The following is a 19,539-nucleotide window of genomic DNA, read 5'->3' on the forward strand; positions in this document are numbered from 1 at the left end:
GACACGTTGAGGAAACGGTCTCTCTTCTATATACTTCAGGTACCATGTACGATGACCTTGTTGTCACAGCTACCACCCTATGTTCAGAGACCAGTGGATCGAGGCAAAAACGCATAACACGACCAAAGGATGCGGCTGCGTGCAGTACTGTATGTGTTTATATGCTCTGGCTTCTGTGGCTTATCAATTAATCCGCTTGGCAACTTCAATAACACTCGGAGGGGGAAAACGAGAGTATGAGTTATATACCAGATCTGCGGGGAGGGAAGACAGAGAGGTACGTACCAATAGAGAAAACGAAGGGGCGTTTCAGGCACCTTTACCACGTTCAGGTCAGAGCAAAGCTTGTCATGCATCTTCTCTTCCGGAAGGAAACTGGCGGACTTTAGCCCAGGCAATGTTTGGTACACTAGCCGCTGTTAGGTATAGTCCGCTACAACTGAGGAAGTCAACTACGCGTGAACGATTGAAGGTCTTGGTCAGTACTCAGAGGATTTTTCTGAGCATGGAAGATTCTATGATGGCGCCAGCGGAGAGAGCGGCGCAGCCGACCGGCTCCCTGACACTTGGGTACAATATTTCAGGTCGGAACCGACTTTGAACCACTGAAGTCATTTTCTGCGATGCTGCAGTGCAAATGCTGTAGCTGACGGTTACGCAGCAGTGTAAGGTCACAAAGATTGAGCCTACTGGTTGGATAAGACTCCCTACAGCTTACATCGGCTCAACCATCATGTCCCAAGCGCGTTCGCGACAAGTCTTTTGCCCAGATTACAAAGACCTGGCCTCCTACACAACGCAACCCGATATGAAAGCACTAATATTCACCAAACACAGACTTGACTAAATCTATAGTCTAACATTACTATTCCATCTGAGATAACCATCACATTCAGTTTGATGATGTCAGAACGATGGCTGGTGAAGAAGTTGATGTGCGAAAGTCAGCGCAGAGGGCGACTCCGCATTTTTGTCAATCTCAAGCTATCTGGACAAAGGTTGAACAAACCAAGCAGAAGGGTTTTGTGTTTCTGAATGGGACCTGTCTCGATCCTGCCCTCGTTATTACAGTTGCCAAATGGGGCCACGATGTTACAATCAACACTTGTCTTGCTAATGAGTCGAATTGATACAAGCGTGACCGCATGTCAACAAGACAAATAGTTTGATCCAAGCAATGGACAGCAGTGTAAAGATGCTAGAGGGGTACCTCAACAAGAATTGTTGCGACTATAGTGCGTTTTCATGGGCACTAAGGTCATTGCAGACATAGGCACATAAGATCTCGTTGGCCTGGAATCTTCCTTATTGCAACTTACACTGGCGGAAGTGTCTGCTGAAGAGGATCAAAACATCAGTTATTGTAGCAGGCCTCGCAGTATGCCCGCCGCCTCGGTGAGAGCAACTATGCTGTTACGCTGCAACACTGTACTGTGAGGTTATTCAGGCATACGTCTTAAATTAGTTGGGGTCATTCTATATATGATGCGTTATGCCATCCATCCAGTCGTGTGGGTAGATACTGGTTGCCAAGAGAAACTATCCATATACTTTTTCCCGTCGGAACAAGTGGTTAGATGTCAAAGATTAAGTGCCTGATTAACCAGCATCATCGGGCCTAGCTCTTCTCCTTTCAATGAACCCACCACTATGTCTAAGCACAACCGTGTACCCTTGAACTAATTGATCACAAGTTCTTATTCTTCCACCAAACATGAGAAACCTCATTGTTGTGCTGGGAAAACACTGTGTTCTTTTTCAGTTTTAAGCCCAAATCGTGAAAATGTTCGAGAAAATATGCTTTACTATATAGAAAATCACATCTGGCTTGCAGCCACATCCATGTTTATAACACAGTTGAAAGTCTCCTTAATCAGGTTTGCAGCCTGTATCGCTGCTTTTAACTACATCCATGTCAACTAACAGACACACTATTCGCTGTCACCAAGAAGCGAATCTGGCCTCCTTTATCCATCATAGCTCTCTGTTACCGTCCCATGATCTGTCAATATATCATAACGTACATGATAAGCGAGTGTCACAGACAAGCGAGTGTCACAAAAATCCCTCAATCTGCATCCTCTCTATCTAATCAATCAATTGTTGACCACCTAGTATGTCCCAAGCTAATGACGAAGCTAGAATCCTTCTAGCTCTTCGAGCTCTCCAAAATAACCCAAAACTAAGTATCCGACGCGCCGCAGCGATCTATGAAGTCCACTACCGTACCTTACATCGCCGACAGAAGGGTATACAGTCTCGACGCGAGACCATACCTAATTCGCGCCGGCTGTCTGATCTAGAAGAACAGATTATAATTCAATTCATCCTAGAACTACACGCGCGAGGGTTTCCCCCGCGACTGCGTGGTGTGGAAGAAATGGCCAATAGATTGCTCGCCGACCGTGACGCGTCACCCGTCGGCAAGCGATGGGCTTCCAACTTCGTCAAGCGACAACCAGAACTCAAGACGCGTTTTCAGCGCAGATATGACTATCAGAGGGCCAAATGTGAAGATCCGACCGTTATTCGAACTAGTTCAGGCTCGTAGAGAACACAATCGCGAAATATGGCATCCGATCAGATGAAATCTACAACTTTGACGAGACTGGCTTTATGATGGGCGTTATTGCAAGTGGCATGGTTGTTACAGGTGCAGAAAGGCGTGGAACGGCGAAATCAGTGCAGCCTGGAAATCGGGAATGGATTACTGTCATTCAAGCAATCAACGCGGAAGGTCGAGCGATCGCGCCGTTCATCGTAGGTGCGGGCCAGTATCATCTCGCTAACTGGTATCGAGAAAGTAACCTGCCGGGCGACTGGGCTATCACCACGACCCAAAATGGCTGGACGGATAATGAGACGGGTCTTGAATGGCTAAAACACTTTGATCGGTGTACAGCCAAGCGATCGAACAGTCGCTATCGTCTTCTAATCCTTGATGGCCACGAAAGTCACCACTCCGTTGACTTTGAGAGATATTGTAAGGAGAACAAGATCATCACGCTCTGTATGCCACCTCATTCATCTCATCTACTACAGCCCCTTGACGTCTGGTGCTTTAGTCTACTGAAGAAGGCTCATGGTCGAGAAATCGAGCATCTGATCCGATGCTCCATAACCCACGTTTCCAAGATCGAGTTTTTCCCGGCCTTTTACGCGGCATTTCAAGTCACCATGACAGAAAGAAATATCAAGGCAGCTTTTAGGGGAGCTGGCTTGGTTCCTCTCGACCCGGAAAGTGTGGTCTCGAAGCTTGATGTGCAGCTACGGACTCCAACGCCGGTGGGAGAGGAGGCCAGACCCTCGACCCCATGGGTTTCAAAGACACCTAAGACGGTGCTTGAGGCTCAGTCTCAGTCTGAGTATCTTGAGAGACGAATCAGACGGCATCATAGCAGCTCTCCAGAGTCAATTATAGAAACTATGAGGTCTCTTACTAAGGCAGTGAAGGGAAATATGCATGAAATGGCATTAATGAGGGCTGAGCTCCAAGACCTTCGACAAGCAAATGAGATACTAAGCCGCCGGCGGAGGACAAAAAATACCAGACTACAGAAAAGAGGGGTAATGACGGTAGAGGCAGGCAGGCAAGCAATTGATCAGGTGAGTGGGGATGGGCAAGTAGAGGGCGAACCGTCGGAAAGTGGTGGTCAAGGAAGGTCAGCGCGACCGAATGTTCGGCGCTGTGGAGTATGTGGCAAGACCGGGCATAATGCAAGAAGATGCCAGATTATTGTTTCAGTGTCTGAGAAGGAGTATAGCAATTAGTGTCAACTGATGAGGAATTTTATTGTGTTTTGTGGTGATTTCCATCTTGAACGCTGATATTTTTTTGTGACACTCACTTGTCTGTGACACTCGCTTATCATGTACGTTAAATGAACGGACTATATGTTATGTGAGACGTTTGAAAGGGTCCTGTTTTTACTCATCAAGCCAGGTGGCGGCAAGCAAACTTGTCGCACTGGATGTGCTTAAAATGGATTGAAGGTGGGGTCATTCATAATGAGCAGCAGTAGTGAGTTAATTGGTTCTATCTTCTCTGTGGGGTATTCCATCCCACAGGTTTTACTTTAAATCACCTAGCTTGATTACTAAGGGCTGTTGTTCCTGACAAAACTCCACTCAAGGGCCATTCCTGGCCAATCATAAAACCCCAGTTTGATGACGTAGGGATAAGCGCGAAGTGACAATGCAGGCCGCCCGCGGCTCATTTCTCAAAGACAACTGGGGCTATGCTAAACTGATGCGAAATCGTAGGTTCATTACACTGATCCTCGCAACGATCTCTTCTTTCTTCCCTCATCTGTCATACTTTTTCTTTGCCCTGTCATTGCGCGGCTCATTGCCTATATCTGCAAGCCCCTCCTTCTCTCCACTCTCGACGCGTCAAAACGCCACAATGGGCAGTCGCAAGAGATCGCGATCTGTTGGTGAGGATGTTGTTTATATTGCGCAGTAGTGCTGGGTGAAAATGTATTTTTATGAAACTTGGTTGTTCATTATTGAGCTGAGAGTTATTCTCGGGTTTATATCTCTAGATGATTGTATCTAGGACTTTGAACTTTAAATCTAGGACTTTCAGACTAACAGTCTGAATCCTGAAGGGAAGGGGATTCCCGGATTTTCCAACACGCCCCCATCCACCTTGTCTTCAGGGCACAGAGTCATCGTGGACTTCAGTACTCCAAATAATACGACCTGCTTCCTCGATCGGACATGCACTGACTCGAATTGCTTCTAGAAAGTGACCGTGGCTGACGGCGTTCAATGGTTTAGTGAGTCCGTCTGCTACCTGCTCATGTGTGCTGACGTATTGCACATCAATATTCCCGGCTTCAACTTCTTCTCGGATATGGTGCTCGGTTAACGGAATGTGCTTTGTCCGTTGGTGAAGCTCAGGGTTTCTGCATAGCTTTAGGGAACCCTGGTTGTCGCCGTTCAGTGGGATAGGCATATGTAGCGGAAGGAGCAGTTCAGAGAAGAGGTTCCTAGTCCAGGCCAATTCTCTGGCACACTGGGAGAGTGCTGTATATTCAGCCTCGGTAGTCGATAGTGCCACTGTTTCGTGCCGTTTGGCCCTCCATGAGACTGTAGATCCTTCAAGTTGAACAAGCCATCCAAACGTCGATCTTCCCGTAACAGTGTCGCCTTTCCAATCCGAGTCGGCCCAAGCTGTGATGCTCCAAGCGGATTCAGGATCTTTCTTGACGCCCCCAAGCACCAGGCCGTGGTCTCTTGTCTGCTGTAGATAGCGGAGACCTCTTTTGATCATTCGTGAATGTGTTGGTGATGGATTCGACATGTATCTTGAGAGTACCGAGAGTAGGAAAGCTAAATCGGGTCTGGTTTGGGTCATTCCATACATCAGCGAGCCGGTTTTCGAGCTATAGTCTTCTCGTTCTTCTGGAGAAGCCGAGTCGCCATTGTCTCTTGGTTGCAGTGTCGAGAGTGAATTTCGCTCCATCGGGGTCTTGACCGGTCGACAATCCTCTAAGCCGAATTTCTTCAGTATTCTGGTAAAATATGCATCCTGGGAAAGGTAGATCAGCCTTGAGTTCCTGTCTCGGGTTATTCTTACTCCAAGAAAATGGCTGGCGGGACCGAGATCAGTCATTGTGAAGATCTCTCCCAGGCGGGCTTTGTACCCTTGGATTGCTTCCTTGTTGCTGCCCATGATGAGGAAGTCATCCACATATGTGATGATGATCACTCCCGTTGTGGGATTGTGATATACGGCCGTGTCAGACGTTACTTGTCGAAAGTCAAGGGATTCCAAGGCCTCCTTCAGCTTCTTTTGCCATTGCCGAGGCGCCTGTTTGAGTCCATAGAGGGATTTGATCAGTTTGCAGATCTTCTCGGTTGAGAATCCTGGCGGACGGTCTTCTGGGTGTTGGTCGAAATACTCTACAAGCCCTTCCGGCATTTCGATGAAGACTTCTTCCTCGAGGTCCCCTTCCAGGAACGCCGTCGACACGTCCATCTGCTCAATCTCCCAGTCAAGACAGGCAGCAACGGTGAGGAGGATTCTCCAAGTCGCCGCTTTGGCAACAGAGGCAAAGGTCTGGTTGTAGTCAAAGCCGAACTGTTGTTCAAAGCCTCTGACCACCAGCCGCGCCTTGAACTTGTCGAGGTTGCCGTCCTCGTTTTTCTTGACCTTGAATACCCATTTGACGGTAAGTGGCCTATTGTGAGCTTGGTTGCGGTCCAGCATGCGCCAAGTTCCTTTCGTGAGGAGACTGCGCAGCTCACTGTGTATTGCTCTGAGCCAATGCTCCCTTTGCGGACCTTGAAGCGCTTCAGTCATTGTTTTGGGCTCAGTGATCACCTCTTTTCGGAGATCGGGCAGCTTAGCTGATGTCATGGATGTTGTCGTCTGTCCATGCTGAGGATTATGCACCTCAGCATGCTGAAGATTGTTCACTTCAGACCTTTGTGGCCTTGGAGTCTTTGTCTGCTCCGTGACGGACTGTGGCCGGCTTGAGATGGGAGCTCCGTTCTTGCGGATTTCCGGCTCAACATCATGCTCAGTTTCGGTCAGGAGTTCTGTCTCCCCAACCTTTTCGTAGAATTGTACATTTGCAGAACGGACGATCTGATGTCCCTTCCTGCGAGAGGGCACCCAGCAGGTGTAGATCTGTGAACCTTCCATGCATAGGTAGATTCCAGCCTCTCCTCTTGGGCCAAACTTGTGTGATCTCAATCTTCGTTCCTGCGGTATGTGTATCGTGACTTGTGAGCCGCAGATTCGTTCTCCGGACAGATCCGGCTTGTTGTCTTGTCCGGGGAAGGCCTCGTTGAGAAAGCTTTCCATGGGAGTGAGGCCATCAATTGCCCTGGTGGCTGTCACGTTTGTCTTGCGCACCATATCTTCCAGGACCAATGGCCAGAGCTCTATCGGGATTCTTTCCGATTCCATGGTTGCTCTGACTTTGTCAAAGATGATGCGGTTAGAGCGCTCAGCAACTCCGTTAAATTCAGGAGTATATGGTGTCGTCTTGATGATCTTGACGCCGTGAGTGTACTCGAGGTTTTTGAGAGACGCACCATAGAGCTCAGAGCCGCCATCCATTTGGATTGCGTACACTCGGATGCCATACTGAGTTCGTATCTTGGAGATGAGCTGGCCTAGAAGTTCCGAAGCCATCCCCTTCCTCGTGAACGTGTAGGCCCATCTCATTCTATGCCTGTCATCTGTGGCAATCATTCCCCATCGTTCGCCTCTAATGCCCGGTGGATTGACTTTGAAGGTGTCAACATGAATGAACCCGGCCCTGGAGGCTCGTTTCCGTTTATTTCGCGGAGTCCATCGTAGGGCCTTTGCGATGTCGCAGGCGAGGCAGTAATTGAAAGGCTGATGGTCGTGGTGGCCGTCACAGTACATTCCTCTGGTCATTTTGGCAGTCTGTGACACCTGATATGCGTTAACATGGCCGAGTCTTCGGTGCCAAAGGTCGACATTCAGGCATTGGTTTGATGAAGCAGTGTGATGATTGCATGGTTCTGGCTGGAGTTCCGAGACGGCCTGGTTTGAAACAGTAGTCTTTCCGACCTCAGTGTTCACGTACAGACCGTCCCTTCCTATGCGGAGGAGACCAAAGACATCTCCTGTTGGGTCGTACATGTCGTTCCCGTCTATCCAGCCGCCGTTCTTGTATAGCCTGAGTCCTGACATGACATTTACCGGAAACTCAGGGATGAACAGCGTGTCTTTGAGGTTAATTGTGACCTGCTCACCCCATTTGTTTATGAAGCAAATTTTGACTGTCCCCTTACCGAATGGGTACACCTTCCCACCGCCCGTAACGAGGACCGTTCGGGTTGCAGGCTGCAGTTCTGTGAATAGGCTTTGGTCGTTGCAGATGTGGACTGATGAACCTGTGTCGAACAGCCATTCTGCGGTTGAAGAGATGTTATCAAGGGAGACTTTACACGTCTCTGTATTGTCCATAGGTAGCTCGTCTGAGACGCTGTCTTCAAGAATCAGAAAAGATCGCTCAACTGTCATGTGATTTGATTCCTTGATATGGAGATTCTTGGTGCTGTCGCGTTGAAGATCATGCTCCATGAGTTCCTTGGCGAGACGGACTGCCCAGTCGGGTCGCTTATCCTTATGGGCGAACCAACAATCATTTTCATGATGTCCTCTCTTCTTGCAGTTCGTGCAGGTATGTTCCTTGTTCTTGCCGACTCGATGATTGGTTTCCTGGCTAGACTTGTTCGCGGCTCGCTGGTTCTTTGAAGATCCTCTCCTCCGGCCACTTGCCTCTTGCTTTCTTGCGGCCGGGCCCTTCCTTCCAGTCTTTTTACTGTGAGCCCAGTACGTGGAGGCAGTACCATGACTGTCATCATCATCTGATGACCTGTTTTCATCAATGAGATCTTGCTGCATTGATCGTAGTGTTGGCGGATGCTCCGAGCGTAGGAGAGCGCGCTGTCTGGCAGTCCAGTCAGGGTACTCGTTCTCGCAGGCAGTCAGATAAACAACCTTTTTGAGGGTATCTGAGATTGGTTCTTTCTGCTCGAGGAGAAGTTTGACGAGTCGTTCAAAGTCGACATTAAATTGTGGAATTGTCTCGTAAGAGCTTGTTTTGATCCGGATGAACTGGTAAAGTGTTGTCTGCAGAAGAACTGGGCCCGTGCCAATACAATAGGCCTGGAGAAGGTTGAACATCTCCTGGGGATTCTCAATCCCGACTAGTTGACTGAGTGCTTCTCCAGTGCAGTTACCTCGGATGGAGACGGCAGCTTTTGCCGCCCTGATCTTTTGATCCATAGTCTGCTGTTCCTCGGGAGGGTAATCACCAAAGACAGCATCTTCGAGGCCATTGATCCGAAGAATGGCCTTCTGAGCTGGGCAATATTGCTCCCAATTGGAGGGGCCGCCTAGCTTGAGCTCTTGCGGAAGGAAAAGAGTATTCTTTTCAGAGATGACCGTGGTACTGTCATACATTGAGGATGGTGTGTGGTCTTGACCTGAAGCACCAGGTTGCGACGATTCGGATGCAGGCGATACTCTGATTGTGTTGCGAGTTCGCATGGTGGAAGGTGGGGCTCGTCGTGACGTCATCTTGAGTTGAAGTTAAAGTTTGGTTCTTTGATTCAGAAGAGAAACCCGGTGTTTGCTAACCCGGGCTCATAACCTGTTGTTTATATTGCGCAGTAGTGCTGGGTGAAAATGTATTTTTATGAAACTTGGTTGTTCATTATTGAGCTGAGAGTTATTCTCGGGTTTATATCTCTAGATGATTGTATCTAGGACTTTGAACTTTAAATCTAGGACTTTCAGACTAACAGTCTGAATCCTGAAGGGAAGGGGATTCCCGGATTTTCCAACAGAGGAGAAGCGCGCTTCTTGCCCTTTTACGATTTCTTACGCGACAGGTCCTTGGCGCGCCGAACAGGAACATCCCAAGAATAAGAAGCGGAAGCGCTACAGCCAAGATGATGATAAACGGGTTCAAATCCAAATCTCTCCCTTCTCACCAAAAGGCAGCTTCAAGACCCACGACTCCATGGATCTATACTATACGGTCGAGCCCGGCAAGCGATGGCAAGATATGACGAGCTACAACAGCTTTATCCGTGAGTATCTGATGAAACTTCGCCGTCGTCCGTACCGTATGGGGCTTATAGCTGATTCTTGGCAGTCAACAACGTCAAGTACTACAGCGAAGAGTTCGTTCAGGTTGCCAACGAGGTTACTATTGAGCTACAACAGGCTGAAAGTGATGGAAAAGGTAGTTTAGAGAAGAGCAATGATGCGGTGCTGCAGCACGTCTAACCGACTTTTCTAGTGGATATTATTAATGTTGTCAGTGTTACGGGGCCCGTCACCGTCAATCAATGGATTGAGTCCGATGACGAGGAGATTACAGATGAGCTTTATTGGCGTCAAGCATACGACTGCCGTACCTGGAGCTTTCCGTATGTTGCGTGGTACCTCATCTTGTCTCCGCAAGCGCTAATATGCATATAGTCGGTCGAACTTATATGCAAATGCCAAACTCCCGCCAACCCCGATAAGACCCTTATAGGATGCACGAGCTCGGAGTGCGGGAAATGGATGCATCAGGAATGTATGGCCCGCAACATTCTCATGCAAGTCTACGGACGACTGGGAACCGATAAATCTCATCGAACCGAGGGATCGACGGTGGAGAAAAAGAAGCCTGAGGAGGCAACGGATCCTCTATCGCCCATCGATGCCGAGGAGCAGAAGACCCAGTCTACGGTCAATGTTCGGGATGGGACAACTCCAGATAATATCCACGTCAAGAAGGCTGTTCGCGAAACCCGTCGTAAGACAGAAAGCCCAACAGCTGGGGCAACGCCCTCTAAGTTTATCGCCACCGCATCGGTTAAGGGATTAGCCAAGGGAGTCCGCAAGAAGAAGATCGCTGACTCCAAGCCATACCAAGGACTCTTTGAGGCCAACCTCAAGATGCAAGACGGCCCTACAGCGTGGGAGATCCGCGACCTGCGTGAAAACGTAACAGGTGGTGATAGGACTTGGACTGAAGAGGCCTCGTGTTTGGAATGCGGCGCTAATATCGACTAACTATTTCAGAAAAGGAGTATATGACTACACGGTTTTTGCTTATGTGAGTTGGCTTATCGAGGTTTTGGCGGCCGCGAGATTTGGGATTGCTTAGGCCAGTTATTTGATTCCACACGTGGCTCGTGGGAAATCCGCGCCTGTAACATTATCATCTCGACGTCGTTGCGTACCCGATAAGGCTTGCACAGCGATAGGCAAAGGCCAATGGCCCTAAGTAGCCATACATAAATTCAATTAAAATATATAATAAGATGAATAATAATTTAAGAAAAGTCTTTTTGGATAGCATTGTATAATGAATTCTCTCATAGTCCTCAGTATAAATTAGAGCTTTTTTAGCGAACAGGGCTAATCTTGAGCTTTTGACTGGTTCAGATCACTGGATGAAAATCCCAAGATCAGGCGTCCTTCAGTCGCCTTGCCAGATCGCTATATAGCCTTCATAAACGCTTTCGCACCTTACTTCCCGTCCTCCAACCTGCTTCTATGTCTTTGGCATGCCAACAAAGCAGTTCTTCGTTATGTCAACCCCGATTTACACGCCAGTTCCAGTAGGGTAACCAGGGTACTGAAACCTCTAAAGAGCTCCATAGCAATCCACATCCAATTGTCAAGTCACCAAGAAAAGTGATATCCCATGAACGTTTACTGGAGTTTGAGAAAAAGTATCTTCCTGACTACGGTGAAGAGGAGAATGTAAGTCAACACAAATAGGTTTGAACAATGCAAATCGAAGCTGGCAAAAGCTTGGGCTAATCGGCATCTTAACTTTGATAATGTTGTCACTTCATGGGTCGAAGGCATCCAATGCTTACTTCAGAGTCATCTTCCTAATGGCACCGGATGCGTTTAAGGAGGTAGTAGTTGGGTGGAAAAGAGGCTAAGAAAAGTGATGATATCAGATGGAAAAGGTTCTTATAGAGCGGAAAGGAATTAAAAGGTCATGCAGTGAAGTTTGCCCCTGGTCGTCTTATAAAATATGAGTTATTTATAGACAGTACTGTGACAGGTCACGGTAAAGAACTCATATTTCTGTTTATTTATGCTGACAATAGAAAGTTAGCTATTTAGTTATCAGGGTCAGCAATACGTATGCTAGTTACGTTAAATACCAAGGCCCGAGTCCATTGAATCGAAGGGTTATGGCTTGGCGTGGCTAAGCTGTGCTATAATAAGTCACTATTTCCAAATTCAGCTACATCTTGTCAGTTGAACACATTTTAGCGTTTGGCACTATTTATATTAGTAATATTATCCCTCAGCCTTGTCTGCTGCCGACCTGAGTCCCTTCTAGCCTTTCATGCCGCTCTATGAGCTGCACTGACGGAGGTGATAATCTGTTCAGGATCCCTGGGGTCCAAACTTATTTTTTCTCTTGACCTGAAAGGGATAGTGAAAATGAGTGATGTTCAACTCCAAATCCTCACGTTTTCCGACAGGGCCACTTTGGTACTAAAATCCTGAATTGTTAAAGAACCGTGGGCACACCAAGGCAGCGAGTAAAAGTCAAACTCAACATTTCGAAGGTTTTACGCAGAGAGAATGACGCTAGTCATAGAGAGTGCTAAATTAAGACCTGTGGTCTATCATTTGCGTCAAACGAATGAGGTGCTTCGACGGTAACGTGGGGAGAAAGAAATCTGTCTAGAAAATAGAGCAAATATCATCTTGGAGGAGCCTACTACGTAACGGATGAGATGGACATAGATTTGAAGTTACTGGCTGGATCGTCAAAAGAATGTGATCGAGGCTAGTCGGCTCTAAGAATGATAGGTGGAAAGACTGTGGATAATGGAAGGACCTATGCTCGATAGTGACGAAGGATGACAGGAAAGAGTCCGTTTCACATTTATGTGGTGAGTCATCCTCAGGATCAGCACTGTGGAAGGCTAGCCAATGGATGGCCTAGAAGGCATTTGCGTACTCCCACTTCGGCTTACTTTGATCGTAAAGGTTAAAAGCTGTTCTATTCGCTGATATGTATTACAAATGAATATACATAATATATACATCGCTGCCTCGTCACAACCATTAGTGTTTATGTGGTAAATTACAGATTGTTAGCAGTAAGAAATACTATAAAAGCCGTATAACTATTAGCGTACCTACCTAATATAATACAGTTTCCTCAGGGGGTGATAAATTTTTCATCACCTCATTTTTCTTTCTCACGTTACGGAACGAAAAGTAGCTCATCCTGGTAGTTCAGATGTCATACAACACCAATGGATAGCCGCGTCTTAGGAAGCTACACAGGCCATGCGCCGTATAAGTGTCTCGCTCTTATGGGTTACCGTAACGTACGAGAAAGATTTAATCTATTGCAGCGCATACGAGCTGCCACAGTCCGCCGTCTACTTATGGACGTTACGTTCTGTACTGTAAGATGGAAATCGGGTGTTTAATCCGTACATTCTGTTCACTGTCCATCGCTCGGATCATAACAAGGGGTGTATCTATGATCTTCCTGTAAGGCAGTCTCAAGTGGCGCCGCGTCACTCAAAGCATTCAATGTGGAGATCTTGTACCTGAAAAAAGAACGATAGCATGATGCCTAGAATGAAAAGTGTAATATCTGGCATGATTTTGCTGCTCCCATAATAATTTATCCACGGCATGACAAAGGGATTTCGTAGACGACTTGGTTGGGTTAGAGGCGTTATTTCATGCAAGGACATATCGCCCAAAGTGGGGCTTGAACAACCTGATGTGGTTGGTTCTGACGTGGTCCGTTACACACAGGCGAGCCGTCTTGCTGTAACAAACAATGAAAAGCTGGGGACAGTTGGCGCTGTGCAAGAACAAACCGAAGAAAAGGACAGCAACGTAGGAGACAAAGCAAAAAGAAAATCCCATTTTACTCATCTTGCATTTCCATTTCCTCAACTTCTGGTCTTCCTACTTTACTGTATCATCAACCACGGCAGCAAATGGCATTCAAGCTCCGTTTTCGAGTTTCGCCCCCGCAGACACCTGAGGCGCACAAAGGGAAAGAAATGGAGCCCATCAATAATAGCGCACTCAAGGCCGCACGCCGGGTTCTTCGCTCGCTCGATCAGATGCCGCAATGGTTTCGGCATGGATTCAACAAGTGGATTCTCGGCGGCTATAGGGACATCTCAGGCTCGTTTCACGCTTCATTGTGCAGTTTGTTGTATGTCCATAATGAGTCGGTCAACATCTATTCCCACCTGATCCCGGCAATCTTTTTATTGCTCGGCCAGCACTACCATGCCAGCGGCTACTCAGGTATCACTGGTGCCGATTTCATTGCTTTCTCGATCTTCATGTTGTCAGCCGTCACGTGCCTGTTGTTGTCAGCAATGTATCACATCTTTATGAACCACTCCCAACGCATTGAACATTTATGCCTGCGACTAGACATGATGGGTGTAGTGATCTTTATACTGGGTGACCTTATCTTGGGGGTATACATGGTTTTCTGGTGTGAACCTTTCCTACGCAAAACCTACTGGTCCATGGTTAGTTAATCTCCTTGTGCAAAGTTTGATTTTTCCTTATTTCAGGCCTGATACTTGAGTCTAATACCTTTCTTCTCTCGGTCGGTAGATTGGAGCTTTGGGGACCTTAGCCATATTCGTAACAATGCATCCCAAGTTCCAGGGCCCAAAGTATCGCCTCTTCCGAACATTGGTGTTCGTGGCGACTGGCTTGTCCGGTGTTACGCCCTTGATCCATGGAATCAATGCGTTCGGCATGTCGCAGATGATGAGTAAAGCTTTTCCTTATACTCTAGCGAAAGCAGGCTGCCTTCTATTTGGGACTTGGTTTTACGTAGTAAGTCTCCCACTTTCACAGACAAGAGAGAAATCGGCCCTAACAAACGCGATTCTGAAGGCCAGGTTCCCTGAAAGTCTATATCCTGGAAAATATGATTTATGCGGTTCCCATTCGATCTTTCACGTCCTGGTGGTATGCGCCTTTGTGGTCCAGTTGATAGGGTATCTGGATGCTTTCGATTATGCCAACACAAATCTTACTTGCTCAACTCTTTGAGTTCTGTACATGTAGATTATAGCCACACGCACCGAATTCCAACCACTGGTTGTGTGATAGTGAAGAGCTAGGGGAGGAATTGCAAGTCGCAAGAGTTAACGTTAAGCTGCTAATATAGATAATAAACATAACGGTTGATTTTTCTTTTCTTCCTTTTCTTTCCTTTCCTTTTCCCAAGTATGGAAGCTTTTACCAAAAGCTTTCACGATAACCACAATTGTAAAGAGGAGCATTCGATCTGATCGCTGCTAGCCATGACTGACCCTTATCACCACAGCCTGTATCTAACGGTGCCACCCGCTGTTTTGGCCTTTAAGGATGGCTACGGCAACTGAAAGGTCCTGGGTGCCTATCAGGAATAAAAGATAAAAGGAAATGAATGAATTTCCTTCACCATCACAAAGAGTAGCCAGATCTAGGAGTTACCTTCCCTAGATTCGTGAAGCATCATCACGGACCTCGTTGATCCCATTCAGTATAGGGCATAATCTAAGCGCTATGACTCCTCAAAGTCAGACTATGCCTTGACAGTGCTTTGTATGAGTTGCTCGTCCACTTTCAGTCCAATATATTGCCAGATCAAAAGCTGGGCGAGAAGGCACGAGCACATACTCCGCTCTTGTATACTTTTTTATTAGTCTCTACCCGGTTTATAGCATTGTCTTACTCCACTTGTCTTAACTATACGTTTTTGCTTTCTTTTCCCATTATTACCAGTGAAAACAAAAACGGCCACTATTCTGCAGGGAATTGAGGCGGAAATTGGCTGTATGTTGCGTTTGATCAGAAGCTTTGGGTCAGGGAGCTTAAGTCTCAGTAACCCTATAGCGACTTGATTGAATAGTTCCATGTTTTCCACCTAGGCTATTAATACTTAGTAAGAAGCAATCATGAATTTCATGTACATTCAGAGCAACCCAGAGGGTATAAATAAGCACTTAGTATGTCTTCAAAATCAGGTAGAAGCGTAGTTTGTTATTGAAAAAAGAAGCTACTTACTATGTCTACTAACAATAGAAAGAGAGAAAAATATAATAATACCTTGTTACCATTAATAGCCGCAGATTAACATACTGATTTCGGCCAAGACTGTAGCATGATACGTACTAAATGTATTAGTTCGAAAGGCTTGTATTTACTATATAGTGGGCACGCAGATACTTAGTTCATAAACCTCAACTGTCGTGCTGTACAGTACTTATATGAAAATGAATCTCTTAATCTGGTTCTTCATCTATCCACTATTGAGCTTGGGTTGTGATGCGAACTACCGTTATGCGGTCTGGACACCTCGTCCAGGTGATACATTATTCAGTGACGTTGCGCTGGCCCTTCCAGATATAAACATGAAGGAGTTTGAAAAGTTGAACCCAGGAGTCGACCGGAATAAACTTCGCACTGATCCTGCGTCACCATACAAACTTCCCTACAGCCCGCAGATGAAAATCATTCCCCCGGCTGTATGGTCCGGGGACTGCCCTAAAACTCTCCTGCTGGATGGAGAACAGCAAGCACTAAGTCACACTCAATACGTAACAACGCCGACGCCCCCTAAAATTGGCCATCACAGAACTGGAGCCACAACTATCACAGGTTATAGTGAAGAAATTACTGCTATTGCGTCAACAGAATTGTCTACTAGCACCGAACCAGCTGGTAGTGGAGCAACAGACGATGCCCAGGATTCGACAGTCAATCCAACGACTGGATCAGCTACAGAGCCAAAAGAGACAATCAGCTCGATCGCTACATCGGAAAAACCAGCATCGACATTCCGTACAGTCACTGGGCCAACTTCTACGTACAGACTTAGTCCGACCAGCATCTCAAAACGAGAAGCAGGGAAACCAGAACCTGCTTGCTATGAAGATAATAGCTCTACCTTGCAAGAGGAAGTAAGGTTAAAAATGGAACAATCATTTTGTAATGCGTTTAAGGAAGTGCCTTTTACTTACTCAGACTGGAAGAAAATTTCTCATGAAAAAGAAATTGAGATCGGGATAAGTTTCGTTAAGGATAGCCAGTATTGTCAGAACTTTAAAGTGGACGACATGATATGCAAAGGATACCTTGAAGGGATTGAAGGTAAATGCAAGAGGCCCGGAGGCTTCGTATGGGATGAGTGTATTCTTATTTCGATTGAAACGTATAAAGCTGAATAGGGCCTATTAGTACCGCGAGTTTCGAATTACCGGTACCTAACTATGTCTAGAAGCTGTCTTGTATGTAGAGAAGAGAAATGTCTTAGGAATCTGTAATACAATTGATATTGTACCTTCTTTATGCCAGCTTGCAGCCGTACCCCGCCGAGACTCTTACAATATTCGGCTACTCAACTATGGCAGCTGTCCCCCCATGGAGGAACTCTTGAAGTGATATAAATGTTATCAGCAATTTATCGTAAGTCAAATTGATCAAAGTCTAAGCCTCTGGGAACCAAGGCCATCTACGAGGCAAGTCGTTGATCTACACTTTCAACAAGACCATCCTGGAGGGCATTCTCCTGCCTCTAGAGCACAGCTGATATCTTAGTCAGTAAGGGTTCTTACGGATGTCCTTATAACCCATGGTGGTATCTTCCAAGGGGCTTTGATTGCCAGTCCAACACCTGAAGCCTTTACACACTGCATTGACTCGATTGCAATCGCGACCATGTTTCAGCATTGGCCTTCCGGTCATTATGCCTTGAGCCAGCGGTACACGGTAGCCTCAATATGATTTCATCGTTTTCCTGAGGCATTGTAACAACTATATACACCAATGCGCTCGGAACCATATACTTAGTCTCTTATACGTAAGGAGAAGAACGATTTCAAAGTCCAGCACCATGTTGCTATGTGCCAATTGAGCCTTCGTTATGCATAGTTGTGTCTATAGAGTAATAACTCTTTGAAGTGACTTGAACATTCCTCAGTTCCTTGCCCTGCCATTTCAGTTCGCAATCTTCACTGGTTGTGCTGGGGTCAAACATTTCCTTTAGGGTTTTCCTCTCCGTCGTTGTATCTTTGTACCTTTGTCTAGGCGTGCGGCTTCTAGATCCTTGGTCCTCCTGCTATCGACGATTGGGTCATTGATGTCTAAATTCTGTGTAAGAGTAAGGAGGGTTTTGAATATAGTCGTATAGGTTTTCAACAATGTATCGGGAAAAACTTTTCTACCCTTGTATGTTATCTTTCTGAGCTCTTTATTGGCCCCTCGGCTCTTCATAGACTTTTCAGAATAGCCCTTAATGACCTGTTCCAACAACTCTAGGTTGCCTTTGCCGACGGTTCTTCGGGAAAAGATTCGGCTGCCTTCTCGCAATCTTTCCACGTCTACTGTTCTCTTACTAGCAAATAACATCGTGCATAGATGAAAGATCAGACTTGCTCTGAGGCGCTCGAGATCTGTACGAACGGTGTCACTACCAAGCGCATGCTCTTCTTTGAGTTTCCTCGAACCCATAGGGTTATCGGCACTCTCATGAAGCACTTCATGGCCTTCCACTGCTAACGTTGTGGAAGCTTCTTGGATCCCTGTTTGGGTAAAAGCCGATTTGACACAGGGTCTTAGACCCGAAACAGGGCTACTGAGCGGTAAGTCACCCCCGTGCGTAGAATCAGGGTTGTGTTTGCCATCAGCAGATCTTGATTGACGTTGGCCATTTGGAGTCGGGATCGCCCCGGATTCCCGATCTTTTGGGGTCAAGAACTCCATGTTCAGTTCCGACAATGGAGTTACTACTTCGTTCGTGTCTGGTACGAATGTAGACCGGGCCTTTTCTGGGCGGATCACCCTCCCATCATCGAGCTTGGCTTGTGCAAGCGATGATTGCAAGTCATCAATCCTATGCCGCACACGCTCGATAAGCAGTTTTAGCCTCTCTGTGACTGGCACCTTGCCTAGGAACCGCTCTTCCAGCACTGCAGAAAATGGTTGTCCAGATGGCGGCGGAAAAGTGCTTGTGAAGTACATGATATTCTTCTCAATCTGACTAAGCTCTTCACGTAGGCCGTCCAGCTCGTCACGGCGGTCTTGATTTCTATTGGGCTTGGAAGTGGCCTCTTCTGCAGGCTTCTGGTTGATCCAGGCATTACTGCTCAGTCGAAGAAATTCAGCCATATCACCTTGTCGCGAATGAACTTCAGCTTCTGAGTCTTTCATGCGTCTTTGAAGTTTTCCCACTTCCTCAACAAGCCAGTCCATCGTATCTTTTAGGCCGTTAAATTTACAATCTCTCTCTGTAGCACTACTCTGAATCTTCTGTACTTCGACCATGAACCTGTCTTTCTCGCAAAGTTGGGCAATAATACGATTAAGATCGTTTACCTGACTCTCCAGCTTGGGGAAGTTATTACTCTCATCCAGTTGTTTGTTTTTCGTAGGGGTGAAGTATGAAGAACTCCTCCTTTCATCGCAGGCAATCTGCTGTTGTGTCATTGCTTTCTGCATCTCGATGAGCTTTGACATGATATTCCGTAGGTCAGAAGGCAAGCTCTCTATAATAATGTCCGTTTGTTTCACGTCTCCTTGACAAGTCATGGTTTTGGCCTTGGTGTCATAGGCATCCTTCTCTGTGCCCAGGCCATGGCTTTTGTCTTTGAGCTCTGAGCCAAGTGCTCGAATCTGCTCATGGAGCTCATGGATTTGCTTCTTGAGCTGTTCTATTTCTAATACAGGTAATCGTTCGGATAGCCTTTTGCGCTCTGCTTCGTAGTTGATTTTACATGTCAGCAACTCATTGGTTGCCTCGCGGTATTCTTTATCCTTTTCTTTAATGTCTCTGTTGAGCTGACTCGTTTGTTCTGTCAGGTGACTAATTTCCCCGCACAGTTTTTCCGCTGTTTCTTCGCTGAGGTAGTCAACACGAGATATCAACTTATTCATTTCTTCGACACCCGTGGCAAATCTTGTTGCTTTTCAACATTATCTTTGAATGCGTATGTGTTTGTTTATCGATGGCGCGCTTGAGATCCTCG

General features: G+C 46.6%; 5 protein-coding genes across 5 annotated transcripts; 4 read left to right on the forward strand and 1 right to left on the reverse strand.

Moving 5' to 3' along the window:
* Window positions 1–914: 914 nt before the first annotated feature.
* Window positions 915–1,130, forward strand: FOXG_21425 (uncharacterized protein; the record flags this gene model as incomplete). Its single annotated transcript, XM_018401760.1, has 1 exon — window positions 915–1,130. One exon carries the CDS (start codon window positions 915–917, stop codon window positions 1,128–1,130), a length of 216 nt encoding a protein of 71 aa, XP_018253700.1.
* An 8,388-nt stretch (window positions 1,131–9,518) lies between these two features.
* Window positions 9,519–10,564, forward strand: FOXG_14111 (uncharacterized protein; the record flags this gene model as incomplete). The annotated part of the gene is made up of 4 exons (XM_018394174.1): window positions 9,519–9,588; window positions 9,654–9,743; window positions 9,801–9,930; window positions 10,051–10,564. 4 exons carry the CDS (start codon window positions 9,519–9,521, stop codon window positions 10,562–10,564), a joined length of 804 nt encoding a protein of 267 aa, XP_018253701.1.
* A 2,930-nt stretch (window positions 10,565–13,494) lies between these two features.
* Window positions 13,495–13,979, forward strand: FOXG_14112 (uncharacterized protein; the record flags this gene model as incomplete). The annotated part of the gene is made up of 2 exons (XM_018394175.1): window positions 13,495–13,718; window positions 13,961–13,979. The coding sequence occupies 2 exons, from the start codon at window positions 13,495–13,497 to the stop codon at window positions 13,977–13,979; spliced, it is 243 nt and encodes an 80-aa protein (XP_018253702.1).
* A 1,810-nt stretch (window positions 13,980–15,789) lies between these two features.
* Window positions 15,790–17,299, forward strand: FOXG_21426 (uncharacterized protein; the record flags this gene model as incomplete). Its single annotated transcript, XM_018401761.1, has 2 exons — window positions 15,790–16,476; window positions 17,114–17,299. 2 exons carry the CDS (start codon window positions 15,790–15,792, stop codon window positions 17,297–17,299), a joined length of 873 nt encoding a protein of 290 aa, XP_018253703.1.
* Window positions 17,300–17,557: 258 nt separating this feature from the next.
* On the reverse strand, window positions 17,558–19,030 carry FOXG_14113 (uncharacterized protein; the record flags this gene model as incomplete). Its single annotated transcript, XM_018394176.1, has 1 exon — window positions 17,558–19,030. The coding sequence occupies one exon, from the start codon at window positions 19,028–19,030 to the stop codon at window positions 17,558–17,560; it is 1,473 nt and encodes a 490-aa protein (XP_018253704.1).
* Between the last annotated feature and the right edge of the window lie 509 nt (window positions 19,031–19,539).

This window comes from Fusarium oxysporum, chromosome 6, assembly GCF_000149955.1.
Source record: "Fusarium oxysporum f. sp. lycopersici 4287 chromosome 6, whole genome shotgun sequence".
Lineage (NCBI taxonomy): Eukaryota > Fungi > Ascomycota > Sordariomycetes > Hypocreales > Nectriaceae > Fusarium > Fusarium oxysporum.